Below are 17,849 nucleotides of genomic sequence, written 5' to 3'. Positions count from 1 at the left end.
TTTCACTGGCTGTTGTCAGATCGATCCCGTTAGCGGGATCTCAGCCATAAGAAGTTTAAGACATGAAGGTCAGTCAATCCGGACCATTTCAAGAACTTTGAACGTTTCTTCAAGTGCAGTCGCAAAAACCATCAAGCGCTATGATGAAACTGGCTCTCATGAGGACCGCCACAGGAAAGGAAGACCCAGAGTTACCTCTGCTACAGAGGATAATAGTTCATTAGAGTCGAATTGCAACCTAAAAAATTGTTATTATTATTCACGGACAGACACATTTCAACATCTCAACTGTTCAGAGGAAGCTGTGTGAGTCAGGCCTTCATGGTCGACTTGCCGCAAAGAAACCACTACTAAAGGACACCAATAAGAAGAAGAGACTTGCTTGGGCCAAGAAACATGAGCAATGAACATTAGACTGGTGGAAATCTGTCCTTTGGTCAGATCTTTTTGATTTTTGGTTCCAACCGCCGTGTCTTTGTGAGTTGCAGAGTAGGTGAACGTGTAGATCCCACCTTGAAGCATGGAGGAGGTGTGATGGTGTGGGGGTGCTTTGCTGGTGACACTGTAGGTCATTTATTTAGAATTCAAGGCACACTTAACCAGCATTGCTACCACAACATTCTGCAGCGATACGCCATCCTATCTGGTTTGCGCTTAGTGGAACTATCATTTGTTTTTCAGCAGGACAATGACCCAACACCTCCAGGCTGTGTAAGGGCTATTTGACCAAGAAAGAGAGTGATGGAGTGTTGCGTCAGATGACCTGGCATCCATAATCACCCAACCTCAACCCAATTGAGATGGTTTGGGATGAGTTGGACCGCAGAGTGAAGGAAAAGCACCCAACAAGAGCTCAGCATATATGGGAACTACTTTAAGACCGTTGGAAAAGTTTTCCATGTGAAGCTGGTTGAGTGAATGCGTGTGCAAAGCTGTCATCAAGGCAAAGGGTGGCTACTTTGAAAAATCTCATCTCAAATATATTTTGATTAAAAAAATGTAAAAAAAATTGGTTTAAAATTGTGTTATACATTGTTATTATTTCCATATGTGTTATTTCATAGTTTTGATGTCTTCACTGTTATTTTACAATGTAGAAAAAGCCTTGAATGAGTAGGTGTGTTCAAACTTTTGGCTGGTACTATGTGTGTGTGTGTGTGTGTGGTGTGTGTGTGTGTGTGGTGTGTGTGTGTAATATATGTCCCCCCAAATTTCTAAAACCAAAGTTTCTCCCCTGTTGCTAACTAAGATATCATAGCTATGGTAATTTGTTAAGCTATTTGACATTCCAGTACTGAACATATAATACGTATTCTTATTACTGTACCAGTATTATTTGTCTTGAAGTACAGGAAATCAGATATTGAATTGCTCGAGGTATAAATGTGATCTTATCTTTAGCAGCCCGGAAGATAAAAAAGAAAACCCAATGGTTCAGCTGTTCTATGGGACATTTGTGGCAGAGAGAACTCATGCGGGTAAGTATAGAATGGACATTTCATTTTGGTTATACATACTGTAGGGCCTCAAGTATTTCCTGATCACCTGACATGACCAGGAAAAGCTCGTTTTTAGGCTATGACCGTAGTCACTATCATATCATACTTGGCTATGACCCTATATGACTAGTCGTAATCTGATATAGCCTTTAAGTAGGCGCCATAGTTTTTCCTGCTGAGGTCACATGGTGAAGAAAAACTCCTGACCCTTATGCAATCCTTATTTTTTCTGTCAATTCACATCGATGTTTGACAATGTGTAGGCAAGACCTTATCCAACATCGAGCAGTTTGGCCAGTACCCCTTACAAGTGAACGGTTTCAACAACTTGGATGAATGTCTTGAAGGCGCCATGATAGAGGGGGAGATTGAAGCCCTACATTTGGATCAAACCATTTCGTCTGGCAGCGAGGTGAGCATACCAAACTCCTAGCTTTATGTTTACTCTGAAAGTTGTTGTGAATGTTAAGCCAAATACATATGAATGTAAATGTAATATAGATTGAAATTGAAACGTTAATGGGAATTCTCTTGTGTTCCAGAGGTGGTTCTCAAAGTTACCACCAGTGTTGACCTTTGAACTGTCCAGGTTTGAGTTCAACCAGTCTTTAGGACGCCCAGAAAAGATTCATAAGAAACTGGAATTCCCACAAATCATATATATGGACAGGTGAGCTGTTTGATATTAATTTGAGAAAAACAAAAACTAATATATATAATCTGCCCCCTTTGAAATGTTCTCAACTTTTGCATATTTTTTTATACTGAACAAATAACACAACAATTACATACTTATTTCATTTATTACATTAACAACGTTATGCAACACCCAGTGCTCCTTTGTGAACAAGTAATTGCCCCCTTACTCTCAATAACTGCTTGTGCCACATTTAGCTGCAATGACTCCAACCAAACGCTTCCTGTAGTTGTTGATCAGTCTCTCAGGTCGCTGTGGAGGTAGTGTGATGGTTTATATTTAAGCAATAAGGCCCGAGGAGATGTGGTATATGGCCAAAATACCATGGCTAAGGGATGTTCTTATGCATGACCCAATGTGGAATGCCTGGATACAGCCCTTAGCCGTGGTATATTGGCAATATACTGTACCAAAACCCCCAGAGGTGCCTTATTGCTATTATAAACTGGTGACCATGGTAATTAGAGCAGCAAAAATAAATGTTTTGTTATATCCGTGGTATACGGTCTGATATACCATGGGTGTCAGCCAGTCAGTAATCAGGGCTTGAATCACCCAGTTTATAATCAATGAAAGTCAGAAGTTACCTAAAACTTCTCAAATAGATTTAAACTCAGTTTCTCACAATTCCTGACATTTAATCCTAGTAAAAAAGTTCCCTGTCTTAGGTCAGTTAGGATCACCACTTTATTTTAAGAATGTGAAATGTCAGAATAAAAGTAGAGTGATTTATTTCAGCTTTTTATTTATTTCATCACATTCCCAGTGGATCAGAAGTTTACATACACTCAATTAGTATATGGTAGCATTGCCTTAAACAATTTAAACTTGGGTCAAATGTTTCAGGTAGCCTTCCACAAGCTTCCCACAATAAGTTGGGTGAATTTTGTGCCATTCCTCCTGACAGAGCTGGTGTAACTGAGTCAGGTTTGTAGGCGTCCTTGCTCGCACCCACTTTTTCAGTTCTGCACACAAATTTTCTATTGGATTGAGGTCAGGGCTTTGTGATGGCCACTCCAATACCTTGACTTTGTTGTCCTTAAGCCATGTTGCCGCAACTTTGAAAGTATGCTTGGGTTCATTGTCTATTTGGAAGACCCATTTGTGACCAAGCTTTAACTTCCTGACTGATGTCTTGAGATGTTGCTTCAATATATCCACATAATTTTCCTTCTCATGATGCCATATATTTTGTGAAGTGCACCAGTCCCTCCTGCAGCAAAGCACCCCCACAACATGATGCTGCCACCCCCGTGCTTCACAGTTGGGATGGTGTTCTTCGGCTTGCAAGCCTCCCCCTTTTTCCTCCAAACATAACGATGATTATTATGGCTAAACAGTTCTATTTTTGTTTCATCAGACCAGAGGCCATTTAAAAAATATATATATATGATCTTTGTCCCCACGTGCAGTTGCAAACCGTAGTCTGGCTTTTTTGTGGCGATTTTGGAGCAGTGGCTTCTTCCTTGCTGAGCGGCCTTTCAGGTTATGTCGATATAGGACTTGTTTTACTGTGGATATAGATACTTTTGTGCCTGTTTCCTCCAGCATCTTCACAAGGTCCTTTGTTGTTGTTCTGGGATTGATTTGCACTTTTCGCACCAAAGTACGTTCATCACTAGGAGACAGAATGAGTCTCCTTCCTGAGCGGTATGACGACTGTCTGGTCCCATGGTGTTTATACTTGCGTACTATTATTTGTACAGATGAACGTGGTGCCTTCAGGCCTTTGGAAATTGCTCCCAAGGATGAACCAGACTTGTGGAGGTCTACAATTCTTTTTCTGGGGTCTTGGCTGATTTCTTTTGATTTTTCCCATGATGTCAAGCAAAGAGGCACTGAGTTTGAAGGTAGGCCTTGAAATACGTCCACAGGTACACCTCCAATTGACTCAAATTGTGTCAATTAGCCTATCAGAAGCTTCTAAAGCCATGACACAATTTTCTGGAATTTCCCAAGCTGTTAAAAGGCACAGTCAACTTAGTGTATGTAAACTTCTGACCCACTGGAATTGTGATACAGTGACTTATAAGTGAAATAATCTGTCTGTAAACAATTGTTAGAGAAATGTCATGCACAAAGTAGATTTCATAAACAACTTGCCAATACTACAGTTTGTTAACAAGAAATTTGTGGAGTGGTTGAAACACTTAGGTTGGAGTCATTAAAACTCGTTTTTGTAAACTTCCGACTTCAACTATCGGCATTCACTTAGACTGAGCATTGTATAGCATTGTAATGTTGATACTGTAAGTTGGGAACCAGAGTCAAATAAACTTTTGTTGTGGTAAACTAAGTTTACTGTATGCGAACAGATACCTTCACAAGAACAATGAGCAGACCCACAACAGGAGAGAAGAAGTGAAGAGACTGAAGGAGCAGCTCATAGTCCTGCAGCAGAAACTGGAGTGGTGAGTTTACTATTGAGGTTACTGTTTGTAAAGCAGTGTGACACATCAGGTTTGTTCACGTGTTATTTTAGTTAATACTTTTTCATTTAAAAAGTCAGTGATGACTGCAACAGGATGGATACCTCCAAATGTGTCCATTGAGAGTGAATTAATCATGAGTTAGTATAAAAACTGTCATACACATAGTGGTCCCATAATATTAGTTGTTTGATTCACGTAGGAAATGTCCTACTCATGAGTCATGACTGACAATGTTATTGATGAAACCTGCTTGTAATTGTTTGGGTACTGTCAGTTCAACCTCTGTCTCCTTCTGTTTCCAGCTACAGAAACTATGGCTCAGGGCCGACAAAGTATCCACTGGCGGACATGTTACAGTACGTGTTGGAGTTCGCCTGCACCAAGCCCACCAGTGTGTCCCCAGCTGAAGATGTGAGGCTGGCTGCCTCTTCCCCCACTCCCTCCGGGAGCAACACCAAGCACACAGAGGGCAACCCTGATGACACCAGGCAAGGACCTCTGGGACAACTGCGTCTCACTAGTCAAGGCTATGAGTGAATTTCTAGTTTCATGTGCTTACACAATATCTAGTCTTGCATTACTTACCGGTACTCCATGTTACTCAATATGACTGCAGTGCAGCTGCTGAAGAGAGCTGAACACTTTGATGTTTTCCTACCTAGAATGTCAATGTGAATCAGTCAATTCAGGAGATTATTGAAAATCAGTTCATACATTTGAAATGTAGTAAAAAATAATGGGTAATATGAAATACTGTAGATTTCTATTAATTCCATTTCATTTCTGAAATGAAATTGACCAAAACCCTATCATGTTTTACCTGTTAGCCTGTGTATAGCACATCAATCACTGTATTTACTGTATTTTTGTTGATATCCTGCTTTTCCTCTGTGGGTCTCCTCAGTCAGTGCCAGGAACCAGGAGACACAGGCCTGTCCGACAGCCCCACCTGCCAGCAGCAGCCCCCCTCGGGCCAGAGGACACCTATCTACAAGCCCTTCACCCAGTGTAGAGCCCCCATGGACACCCCACCTCACCCAGCCCCCCACAGTGTGACCGAGGAGGAGCTGCGCTTTGTCAAGACCTGCCTGCAGCGCTGGAGGACAGAGGTGGAGATCAACATGAACGGTACGGTGACTTACACATGGATTCACTAATGATAACCTCTCTGTATTTGGGTTCAAGTTTATTTATTTTTATTGTACATTAAAGACACACTGTAAGATATGCATAGCACCAACATTTTAACAATGGATACATCCCATGACAATTTGACATGCGAATAGCACTTGATTTATATGGTATATCTGTAGTGATTGAGAAATTACATTCACTGAGGCAAGTTAACTTTTTAAAGATGATTTGAAGCTATATTTGATCATGCTCATTTACTGTACATTTCATGAGCTGACAGCCTATCCTGGTCCCAGGTGCACTGCATTGATCTGTGTGTCTGTGTCTTGGTGCTCAGAGCTAAAGGCCAGCATCGACAGGGTCAGCCAAGCACTGGAGGGCATGTACTCGGATAACAGCCTGTGTCAGGTAAGATCCCTCGTACTCATCCATCTGACAGTCCCTGTCAGGTTAAAGCATGAGATGCACTAATATCACTTTGTCAGGTTGAACATGTGTAACAAACATTGCATAATGATTAATCTAGGAACCAAGTCCCAAATCTTGTCAGGTACTCGATTTGGCATTATGTTAATGTTCGGTCACAAGAGACTATACTGATTAACAGTATCCCACACACTGAAAAACGTTATTACATGTTACCTTTGGCAATGAGTTTGATATTGTTGCCTTAGTATTTGTGCATTATCACATTATCACAATGCAGCACAATTGTGGGTGGGAACAGAGAATACATGGGGGTTGAATGTCATGAGAAGTTAACAAGAATGGATTGAGTTCAGCATATGTAATGAGATGGATGTCATGGCATACTATGCTAGTAACAAAGCAGAAGTTATTAAAAGCTTTTGGTTGATGTGTGCAGAAGCAACTATAGAATGTTTGTGCCAAAACATTTTTTTGTCCTAATCCTTTGTTTAATGTGTCAATACTGAAGATTTCTGCTGAAAATTGAATTTTAGGGACCTAAAATTCTTGTTTGAATATGCACCGGCCAATACAGAAAGATTCTGCTGAAACTTTACTTTTCTGGTCCTAACCTTGTTTGACGTGTGAAGGTGCCGTATAGGCTTCACGCCGTCCTCGTCCACGAGGGACAAGCCTCGGCCGGCCACTACTGGGCTTATATCTACGACCACGCCAACCAGCGCTGGATGAAGTACAACGATGTCATCGTCAGCGAGTCCTCCTGGGAGGAGCTGGTCAGGGACTCGTACGGAGGCATGACCAACGCCAGTGCTTATTGTCTCATGTACATTGACGACAGGCTGCCTCACCTCATCACAGGTACCCATTTCCCTCCTCCCCATTCCACTGAGAAACTAGCTATGGTTCTTTACTGGTTCTAACAGCAGACCTATCAGCTTGCTGCCAGTATCTTGCTCTTCATTGTAATCAGAGGGCTAATATTAATACTATGCATGCCAGTCAGTCTGGCTAAGAGTTGAGGTAAGACTGACTGCATCTCTTTTTTTATAACACACATTAATATGTTGGAAATTCCAAATTGTTTGCATAGTCAACATACACACAGCTCTGACACACACACTTACCCCACCAGACGCAGGGTCTTTTCACAGTCCCCAGGTCCAGAACAATTCAAGGAAACGTACAGTATTATACAGAGCCATGAGTGCATGGAACTCCCTTCCATCTCATAGAGTGCAAGTGAACAGCAAACCTAGTTTCAAAAAACAAATAAAGCAACACCTCGTGGCACGCCTCTCCCCCATGTGACATACTTGATGTGTGTATGTACTGATATGCATGTTTAACTGATAGATGCACACACACACACACTACATGTTCATGTTTTTAAATGTATGTAAATTGTAAAGTATTTTGTTTGTAATGTCTTTTTCGTTATGTTGGACCCCGGTCGCTACTGGCGTCGGCTAATGGGGATCCTAATAAATCAAATCAAATGTGTTCCATGGATCGAGTCCAGGCTCTGCCGCAGCCGGCCGTGACCGGGAGGCCCATGGGGTGGCGCACAATTGGCCCAGCGTCGTCTGGGTTAGGGAGGGTTTGGCCTGTAGGGATATCCTTGTCTCATCGCGCACTAGCGACGCCTGTGGCGGGCCGGGCGCAGTGCACGCTGACCAGGTCGCTAGGTGTACGGTGTTTCCTCCGACACATTGGTGCGGCTGGCTTCCGGGTTGGATGTGCGTTGTGTCAAGAAGCAGTGCGGCTTGGTTGGGTTGTGTTTCGGAGGACGCATGGCTCTCGACCTTCGCCTCTCCCGAGTCCGTACGGGATTTGCAGCGATGAGACAAGACAGTAGACACTACCAATTGGATACCACGAAATTGGGGAGAAAAAGGATAAACTTTTTTTTTTATTCCATGGACCAAAATCACATCTGCTAAATTAATTTGGACTGCCTGCTGGCACTGTCCAGCGAGCAGAGCTCCATGTCTCTTTGAGCACACAGATGCCACCGCAGGTACTCTTGGCCCCTGGGCAAGTATCAAGCCCCAGCCCAGCGCCAATTAGAAGGCTCAATTGACATGTCACAGTGCTGTTTACATATACAGTATCTAACCATACCTATACTGTATGTACACTATATATACAAAAGTATGTGAACACTCCTTCAAATGAGTGGATTCGGCTATTTCAGCCACACCCGTTGCTGACAGGTGTATAAAATTGAGGCACACAGCCATGCAATCTCCATTGACAAACATTGGCAGTAGAATGGCCTTACTGAACAGCTCAGTGACTTTCAAAGTGGCACCGTCATAGGATGCCAACTTCCAATAAGTCAGTTCGTCAAATGTATGCACTGCTAGAGCTGCCACTGGTCAACTGTAAGTGCTGTTATGAAGAGGAAACATCTAGGAGAAACAACGGCTCAGCTGAGAAGTGGTAGGCCACACAAGCTCACAGAACGGGACCGCCGAGTGCTGAAGTGCGTATCACGTATAAATCGTATGTCCTCGGTTGCAACACTCACTACCGAGTTCCAAACTGCCTCTGGAAGCAACGTCAGCACAAGAACTGTTCGTCGGGAGCTTCATGAAATGGGTTTCCATGGCCGGGCAACCGCACACAAGCCTAAGATCACCATGCGCAATGCCAAGCATCAGCTGGAGTGGTGTAAAGCTCGCAGCCATTGGACTCTGGAGCCGTGGAAACGCATTCTCTGGAGTGAGGAATTACGCTTCACTATCTGGTAGTCCAACGGACGAATCTGGGTTTGGCGGATGCCAGGAGACCTCTACCTGTCCCAATGGATAGTGCCAACTGTAAAGTTTGGTGGAGGAGGTTTAATGGTCTGGGGCTATTTGTCATGGTTCTTGCTAGGCCCCTTAGGCATACAATGACATTCTAGACAATTCTGTACTTCCAACTTTCTGGAAACAGTTTGGGGAAGGCCCTTTCCTGTTTCAGGATGACAATCTCCCCGTGCACAAAGCGAGGTCCATACAGAAATGGTTTGTCAAGATCGGTGTGAAAGAACTTGACTGGCCTGCACAGAGCCCTGACCTCAACCCCATTGAACACCTTTGAGATGAATTGGAACGCCGACTGCGAGCCAGGCCTCATCGCCCAACATCAGTGCCTGACCTCACAAATGCTCTTGTGGCTGAATGGATGCAAATCCACGCAGCAATGTTCCAACATCTAGTGGAAAGCCTTCCCAGAAGAGTGGAGGCTGTTATAGTAGCAAAGGGGGGACCAACTCCATATTAATGCCCGTGATTTTGGAATGAGATGTTCGACGAGCAGGTGTCCACATACTTTTGGTCATATTGTGTATACCTGCTATATCTGTCAACACTAACTGCTTCTCTTGATCTATACATAAATAGATTAATATATTCATGGCCTGACCAGGTGTTAGTTTTTTTTTAGACCTGACAGGTTTATCTACATAACGTTTTTCACTGTTTGCTGCTTAGCAGTTTAGGTTACTATTGACTGTTATCAGTTAGCTCATTGTGATTTGTTATATTTATGATATTTATGTCAACAGAGGACACAGATGACGAGACAGGCCAGGTCATGCGGGCCATGGACTCCCTGCCACCCATCCTCAGGCAATACGTGCGCGAGGACAACCGCTGGTTCCAGCAGGAGCTCAAGGAGTGGGAAGACCAGTTCTGCCAGCAGCCACAGGAGGAGCCGGTCTCGCCCACAGCAGCCGTCACCTCCACTCGTGCTCCCAGTAAAGACGACCCAGCAAAACCAGTCCCCCAATCTGGCGCAGCCCAGGAACCCACTGGAGAACAGGAACATGTGGCAGAATCGGTTGTTATACCAGCTGTGGAATCTGGAGGTTGGTCTGGACATGAATGTATATGTCGGGGTTACACCATTCTGGTCTTTGAGGGTGGCTGTGTATACTGGTTTTCATCCTTGTCTTTTAGTCGGATACTAAATTATACGGTCACCACATTTGGCTAAGCACTATTGTCTCTGTCTGTCTGCCGATGGTGAGGAATCAGTTTCCCTCTCCATAAAATTGATCAAGTAAATTAAATTGTTAAATTAGCACTAGTGAAAAATGTTAACCAGCAGGACTGCAGGATCCTTTATGACTGGAGTTATACCACCTGCTCTATACAGTCTCTAAGATCTGAGTTCTGACTATAGTTGCTTGTTCAACTCATGGTCCTTGTCCTGTTTCAGAGCCAGTCCCAACAAGCCAACCCCAGTCCCCAGTCCATGTGTCACTTGCGAGTGCTGGCAGCAGCCCAGAGGAGAGCGACCACCAGGCTGTCTCTGTCACGCCAGAGCCCTGCCAACATACCAGTGAGGACAAGGAGGAGCAGCAACACTGTCAGGTGGGCAGGGTGAAAAGAGGGGTCTGGGGTTGTCATATGAGCACCCATTGAATAAATGTAATATACTCTATCTAGGCCACATATACAAATATACCTAGGCCTATATCTCTTAGTTCCCTGTTGCACAGTGATAGCTGCTGCTACTGAATGTTTTGGGTGTGACATTAGGGTGACCCATGGGTTCAGTGTGAGATAAACAACGTATAAAAAAGAAAAGGGTAGGCCTCCCGAGTGGAGCAGTGGTCTAAGAAACTGCATCACAGTTGCTACAGTAGCTGTGCTACTAGAGATCCTGGTTTGAGTCCAGGCTCTGTTGCAGCCGTCCTCGCCCGGGATACCCATGGGGCGACACACAATTGGCCCAGCATCGTCCGGGTTAGGGGAGGGTTTGTCCGGCAGGGATGTCCTTGTCCCATCGCACTCTAGCGACTCCTGTGGCGGGCCGGGTACATGCATGCTGACACGGTCACCAGGTGTACAGTGTTTCCTCCGACGCTGACTTCCTGGGTTAAGCAGGCATTCTGTCAAGAAGCAGTGTGGCTTGGTTAGGGCGTGTTTCGGAGGAAGCACGGCTCTCGACCTTCGCCTCTCCTGAGTCCGTATGGTAGTTGCAGCGAAGAGACAAAACTGTAATTACCAATTGGATACCACGAAATTGGGGAGAAAAAGGGGTTTATTTGTTGTCTTTATTTTAGACAGTGGCTATGTGTAGTCCAAAGGCAACTGTGTTTACCACTCGGCCAACCAAGTTTTAACGTGAGATTTCACGTGAGCTTAATTTTTGTTTTAATATGTCATTTCATACTAGTTGTTTTTGGACAAAGCTACTCTTGTTAATATACTAGTATTTTTAGTATTTTTTTCAACTATTTAGCCAAAGCCGCTTTCCCCACATACCACACCCCCCTCCCTGGAGGCGATAAGGCCCTAACAGCCAGTCACTGGACACCCTCCCCCCGCCATCCCAGCAGCATTCCGCATAGTCAGTCCTCAGCTAACTGGTTTATCACTGGGGGATGTTGGGGTGACTCTGTCAAGAGGTTCAGGAGCTGTGACCAGTGACAGGCCTGGTTTTAAATAGAACATGAGCTTTTTATATCCCTTACTGTACTTTACGGTTGGTTAGTTGGAGAGAGTTCTGGTGTGTTCCAGCGACAAGTCGTAGGTTAGTTGCTTGCTCGAACTGATGCTTGTTTTCAGGCCTGTGTAATGTTTTGACAATGCTTCTGTGAATGCTGATGACGTGGCTTTTGACAACATTGAGTGATGAAAGAATCTTGTGAATGTGCATGAAACGTAGGCATATTACCTGTTGACAAGGTTCCGTTGTGATATATCAGTTACTCTTTGTTGTCAGTCTGATAGTAGTATCTGACTGTTAGGTCTAGATTTGACATGCCTTACTCTTAATGTAACTGTAATCGGGTTTGTGTCACATTCCATTGCTTGCTGGACAGACTACCGTGCCTGGGGAAACAGCAAACTTTAATCATAAATGGTGTACATGCGACCTCTAGTGGTCAATGCATATAGTCCTGAATGAATCCCAATGCAGTGAATTGTTTAGTTTATGGACCTTCATGCACAGTAAATGTACATTTTACAACTCAGTTTATCAATCGAAAGAGGATCCAGTTAGATTTTTTTTTTTTTCAATTATACACTGCTCAAAAAAATAAAGGGAACACTTAAACAACACAATGTCACTCCAAGTCAATCACACTTCTGTGAAATCAAACTGTCCACTTAGGAAGCAACACTGATTGACAATACATTTCACATGCTGTTGTGCAAATGGAATAGACAACAGGTGGAAATTATAGGCAATTAGCAAGACACCCCCAATAAAGGAGTGGTTCTGCAGGTGGTGACCACAGACCACTTCTCAGTTACTATGCTTCCTGGCTGATGTTTTGGTCACTTTTGAATGCTGGCGGTGCTTTCACTCTAGTGGTAGCATGAGACGAGTCTACAACCCACAACCCACAAGTGGCTCAGGTAGTGCAGCTCATCCAGGATGGCACATCAATGTGAGCTGTGGCAAGAAGGTTTGCTGTGTCTGTCAGCATAGTGTCCAGAGCATGGAGGCGCTACCAGGAGACAGGCCGGTACTTCAGGAGACGTGGAGGAGGCCGTAGGAGGGCAACAACCCAGCAGCAGGACCGCTACCTCCGCCTTTGTGCAAGGAGGAGCACTGCCAGAGCCCTGCAAAATGACCTCCAGCAGGCCACAAATGTGCACAAATGTGTTATTTCATAGTTATGATGTCGTCACTAGTATTCTACTGTACAATGTAGAAAATAGTAAAAATAAAGAAAAACCCATGAATGAGTCGGTGTTCTAAAACTTTTGACTGGTTGTGTGTGTGTGTGTGTATATATACTTTCCTGAACCAATACTTGCACTTGACTCCCCCCCCCCCCCCCCCCCCTCCCTTCTAGCTTTATTGACAAAAAATACCCTTTCTATGCCTGTGATTGTTCCCTCCTAGCTATCTTAAGATTAATGCACTAACTGTAAGTTGCTCTGGATAAGAGCGTCTGCTAAATGACTAAAACGTTCATGTCAACTTCATATCCCCAGCAGCTCCCCCCACCTCAGTCTCCGAGCCCTGCAGCAGAGATGAGTGGCCAGGCCCAGACTGCAGCTGTGACCCCTGACCCCTCCACAGACGTCACCACTGAGACAGACAGCGAGACTGAGTTCAGAGAGGCAGTGGCGGAAGCTGCAGCAGCGCCTGACACCCAGGCAGACGACGAGGATGATCAGGACGCCCCGGCGGCGACCAGAAGCAGGCAGCAGCAACCAGAGAATGTGGTGTCGGAGGTGGAGATCCCCAACGTGGGCAGGATCCTGGTCCGGGCCGACACTGACGGCTACAATGAAGAGGTAGAGAGCCGCTACTAACTTTATTTAACTTACATGAATAAATACCACTTAATAATAATAAATTGAGAGCATGCTGTTCCATGTTACATGGACTTCTATTGGTTTTTGGTTAGAAAATTGTTTAGATACATTTTGGGCAATGACAGTCTTTGGCTGTTGCTTCAAATATGACTATTATAGCTTGCATATATTCAATGAATGGAGACCGCATACATGGATCGCTGAAAGGTGCGTTGCTGCTATAGGAGTTTGTTTGTGTGTGGACTTGCTCTAATTCTTTGTCCTTCTCTGTGGTGTTTAAGATGATGCTAACTCCTGCCATGCAGGGCATCATTATGGCCATAGCCAAAGCCCGACAGGTGTTCGACAAGGATGGCCCTGAGGCTGGCCTCATCAAGGTAAAGTAGGCTGTATCCTTATTACTCGCTCATTATCATCTCGCTAGTCTATGTCTTCTACAATGTTATACATGTAAACATTTTGTCTTTCTCCTCTTGTTGAGGTATATGCACATACATATATGGGAGAGGTAGAGTCTTGGCAGACTTGCGCCATAGGCATTGTTTTCCATAACCGCTCACACTCAGCCGGCTACTTTTTTTCACTTCATAACTTAACTAGGCTTCTTTAATTTAAAAGTTTAAATTCGCTAGTCAGAAAAGTCTGTATAGCCCTCTCCCTCTAGAAAGAACAATATGCATCTTCTAGTCATCTATTGAGTCACCCAAGTCATAGACTGTTCTCTCTGCTACCGCACGGGAAGCGGTACCCGGAGCGCCAAGTCTAGGACCAAAAGGCTCCTTAACAGCTTCTACCCCCAAGCCATAAGACTGCTGAACAATTAATCAAATGGCCACCAGGACTGAAACCCTACCAACTGTGTGACTCAAACATTCTGCCCCCTCCCCTGACAATCCCACCCACAGTGATTGATTGATTGACAGGCCAAACTGTTAAAGGGATAGTTCACCCATTACAAAATGACACATTGGTTTCCTTTCCCTAAGTGTCCACAGCATCGGAGTCAATAAAATACATAATTTGAAGAACAAACATCGTTGTGGCAATTCATATCTTGCAGTAAAGCTGTCAATCTCAAGAGAAGACCGGTTTAATGTTAAAGGGTATCTAACTTGGAAAATTGTCCTGATTATATAGGCCTAGGCCTAGACGATATCCACAACAAGTAGCAACACACTGAATTCATAAATTTAAAGTCATTTTTATTGTAAAGTCATAGAAAGCTACTCAGGTTGTTAAAGTAAATTCACGCATGGTGTGCTCCCCCGGACTCCACCTGCCCGGAATTCCCTGGTTGGCTACTTTTTCTAATTGTCTGGCTACTCCATGTACTTATTAAAACCACTTGTTAGAAAAAGTATACTGTTGGGACCTCACACTCCAATCAAGGAGGAGGAAATTAAGATATCATTCACTCTTGTACAGTTTTTTGTAGGATGTTATTTGTACCACACACCTCAGTACCCGACAAAGAACACACAGACACACATACTTACACACACCTCTAACATCCCTCACACCCCTCTCCCCAGGCGTTCCAGGAGGAGTACTCCCGTCTGTTTGAGTTGTCTCAGGAGGAGACCACTCCCCAGCAGGACCCGCGCCTGCACCATGCCCTGGTCTACTTCTTCCAGAACCAGGCGCCCAGTCGCGTCATAGAGAGGACCCTGCTGGAGGGCTTCACCGACCGCAACCTCAGCTTCGACGACAGGTCAGTCAGCACAACTTTCTGACATACATTGAAATGTATATTTAAAAACTTCAAATGTGTTCATGTTTTGTCATTTCATTGTAAATGTACTTGCTGCTTTTCTTACAATGATTTGTTGAATAATTAAAAATAATTGATCATCAACATTGTCATCAAGTTGACAGTATTATTCATAGGTATATTGCTGTGGAGCAAATCATCCCTTCCTGTGTCATCACTTCCTGTGTAGGTCCATTAGTATCATGAGAGAGGCCCGTGCCAAACTACGCCTCATCAAGCCAGAGGATATGGATATGGAGGAATATATGGTATGTGTCAATAGATACGTTTCCCTTAGCCAATCCAGAATCAACCGACAGCGGCATAACTAAGCTAGCTTGTACTGAAGGTTGATGTGATGGTCTAATGAAAGCATAGTAAACTTATTTTCAAACAACCTTTACTGCCAATCCTTTCTTTATTCTCGATTTGGAAGGCACCTGTGTCTTCTAAACGCCTGTTTCCAGTTGCAGGTGGAACTCGGATAACGACACTCTTAGAAATAAGGGGTCCAAAACGGTTCTTTGGCTGTCCCCATTTGGAGAACCCTTTTTGGTTCCATGGAGAACCCTTTTTGGTTCCATGCAGAACCCTTTTTGGTTCCATGCAGAACCCTTTTTTGGTTCCATGCAGAACCCTTTTTTGGTTCCATGCAGAACCCTTTTTTGGTTCCATGCAGAACCCCTTTTTGGTTCCATGCAGAACCTTTTTTTGGTTCCATGTAGAATCCTCTATAGAAAAGGCTCTGCATGGAACCCAAAAGGGTTCTACCTGGAACCAAAAGGGTTCTTCAAATGGTTCTCCTATGGGGACAGCCGAAGAACCCTTTTAGGTTCTATATAGCAGCTTTTCTTCTAAGAGTGTAGAGGAATATATATTGTACCAGGTGAGAAATGCCTCTGGCATGTGTGTAGATCTTTGTTTGCGTTGTTGGAATCGCACTGTGTGGCGAGCTGTCATCTTCTATGGCCGCGGCGCTTAGAAATGACTACTTTCAGCAAAGATAATGGGAAATGTCAGTCAGCTAAAATGGCGAAGGAACTCCTCACTCTGTGCAAAAAGTGGATTTAATATTTTTTTTATCTGGTTATTGGAGTTCATAATTATTTGCCAATTGGCAGCCAGGCACCGATCATGTCACCAGCATACAAACTTTTACTCACATAAAAATTGTTGGATGGAAACATGGTTACAGAGTATGAATGATTATTACCTCTAAACTCTGATTTTCCACCATTTTGGCCTCACTGACAAGCAGTTTGTTCCACCAATCATAAAGAATCCAAGACAATCAGTGATTAATGGTGCCCTTGTGTCATTTCACATGAGGACAATTTGATCAAAACTGAATAAAAAGGCTTATTTATATTGAACACAAATATAAATGTAACATGTAAAGTGTTGGTCCCATATTTCATGAGCTGAAATAAACGATTCCATAAATTGTCCATACGCACAAAAAGCTTATTTCTCTCAAATTTTGATCGCAAATGTGTTTAGATCACGGTTAGTGAGCATTTCTCCTTTGCCAAGATAATCCATCCACCTAACAGGTGTGGCATATCAAGAAGCTAATTAAACAGCATTAACATTACACAGGTGCACCTTGTCCTGGGAACAATAAAAGGCCACTCTAAAATGTGTTATTTTGTCACACAACACAATACCACAGATGTGATGCTGACTGCAGGAATATCCACCAGAGCTGTTGCCAGATAATTTATTCATTTCTCTACTATAAGTCGCCTCCAACGTCATTTTAGAGAATTTGGCAGTACTGTACTTCCAACTCTTCACAACCACAGACCACTTGTAACCACGCCAGCCCAGGTTCTCCACATCCGGCTTCTTCACCTGTGGGATCATCTGAGGGGGTGCTGAGGCATATTTCTGTCTGTAATAAAGCCCTTTTGTGTGGAAAACCTCATTCTGATTGGCTGAGCCTAGCTCCCCCGTGGGTGGTCCTATGCCCTCCCAGGCCCACCCATGGCTGCACCCTTGCCCAATCATGTGAAATCCATAGATTAGGGACTAATTCATTTATTTCAATTGATCGATTTCCTTGTATGAACTGTAACTCAGTAAAATCTTAGAATTTGTTGCATTACACAAGCATTGATGACTGATGGAAGGAGCCAGGTACTGTATATTATCTACACCGAAACTCTAGGTAGACATTTTTCTCCATTGGAAACCAGCCCAAACTTGAATTGAATGTGTCTGTGTGCTCTTCTCCTCAGCAATGGCATGATGACTACAGCCTATTCCGGACAGTGTTTGTCTACCTGCTGACGGGCCTGGAACAGTACCAGCATGGAAAGTAAGTGTTGTCATGGCAACTGGGGCCCTGCCCCTACATGATCAGCCTATATGGTGGTTTGAGTGAGTGGGCTGACTGTCTTATGTGATGTCATCAGTGGGCTGACGTGTCATGACGTAATATCATCATTGTGTTCCACCAGGGTGCGCGAGGCGCTGAATTACCTCAACCACGCCTACAAAGACAACGCCATGCTACTGAGGAGAGGGGAGAAGAGAGGGATGGAGCAGTCGCTTATTGCATTTTACAGGAGGAGGTGTCTCAAAGTGAGTGCTACTGATGATACCAGCAGCATACCACCCTGCATACCACTG

General features: G+C 44.0%; 1 protein-coding gene across 7 annotated transcripts in view; it reads left to right on the top strand.

Moving 5' to 3' along the window:
- Positions 1–17,849, top strand: part of LOC129868433 (ubiquitin carboxyl-terminal hydrolase 28-like) — a 34,704-nt gene that overhangs the window by 12,023 nt on the left and 4,832 nt on the right. For 2 of the 7 annotated variants that reach the window (XM_055942403.1, XM_055942400.1), the window contains exons 9-24: positions 1,405–1,478; positions 1,763–1,911; positions 2,042–2,169; positions 4,494–4,607; positions 4,931–5,116; positions 5,533–5,756; positions 6,100–6,170; positions 6,821–7,049; positions 9,745–10,047; positions 10,401–10,555; positions 13,139–13,444; positions 13,747–13,842; positions 14,998–15,176; positions 15,406–15,484; positions 17,456–17,535; positions 17,678–17,801. In XM_055942403.1, the coding sequence (XP_055798378.1) occupies positions 1,405–1,478; positions 1,763–1,911; positions 2,042–2,169; positions 4,494–4,607; positions 4,931–5,116; positions 5,533–5,756; positions 6,100–6,170; positions 6,821–7,049; positions 9,745–10,047; positions 10,401–10,555; positions 13,139–13,444; positions 13,747–13,842; positions 14,998–15,176; positions 15,406–15,484; positions 17,456–17,535; positions 17,678–17,801 (2,497 nt within the window). Of the gene's footprint in view, positions 1–1,401; positions 1,479–1,762; positions 1,912–2,041; positions 2,170–4,493; positions 4,608–4,930; positions 5,117–5,532; positions 5,757–6,099; positions 6,171–6,820; positions 7,050–9,744; positions 10,048–10,400; positions 10,556–13,138; positions 13,445–13,746; positions 13,843–14,997; positions 15,177–15,405; positions 15,485–17,455; positions 17,536–17,677; positions 17,802–17,849 lie in introns of all 7 variants that reach the window. The other 5 variants (XM_055942404.1, XM_055942401.1, XM_055942402.1 and 2 more) reach the window with 3 other exon arrangements.

The sequence above is a fragment of the Salvelinus fontinalis genome, chromosome 13 (genome assembly GCF_029448725.1).
Source record: "Salvelinus fontinalis isolate EN_2023a chromosome 13, ASM2944872v1, whole genome shotgun sequence".
Taxonomy (NCBI): domain Eukaryota; kingdom Metazoa; phylum Chordata; class Actinopteri; order Salmoniformes; family Salmonidae; genus Salvelinus; species Salvelinus fontinalis.
This window is presented reverse-complemented; position numbering and strand designations above follow the sequence as displayed.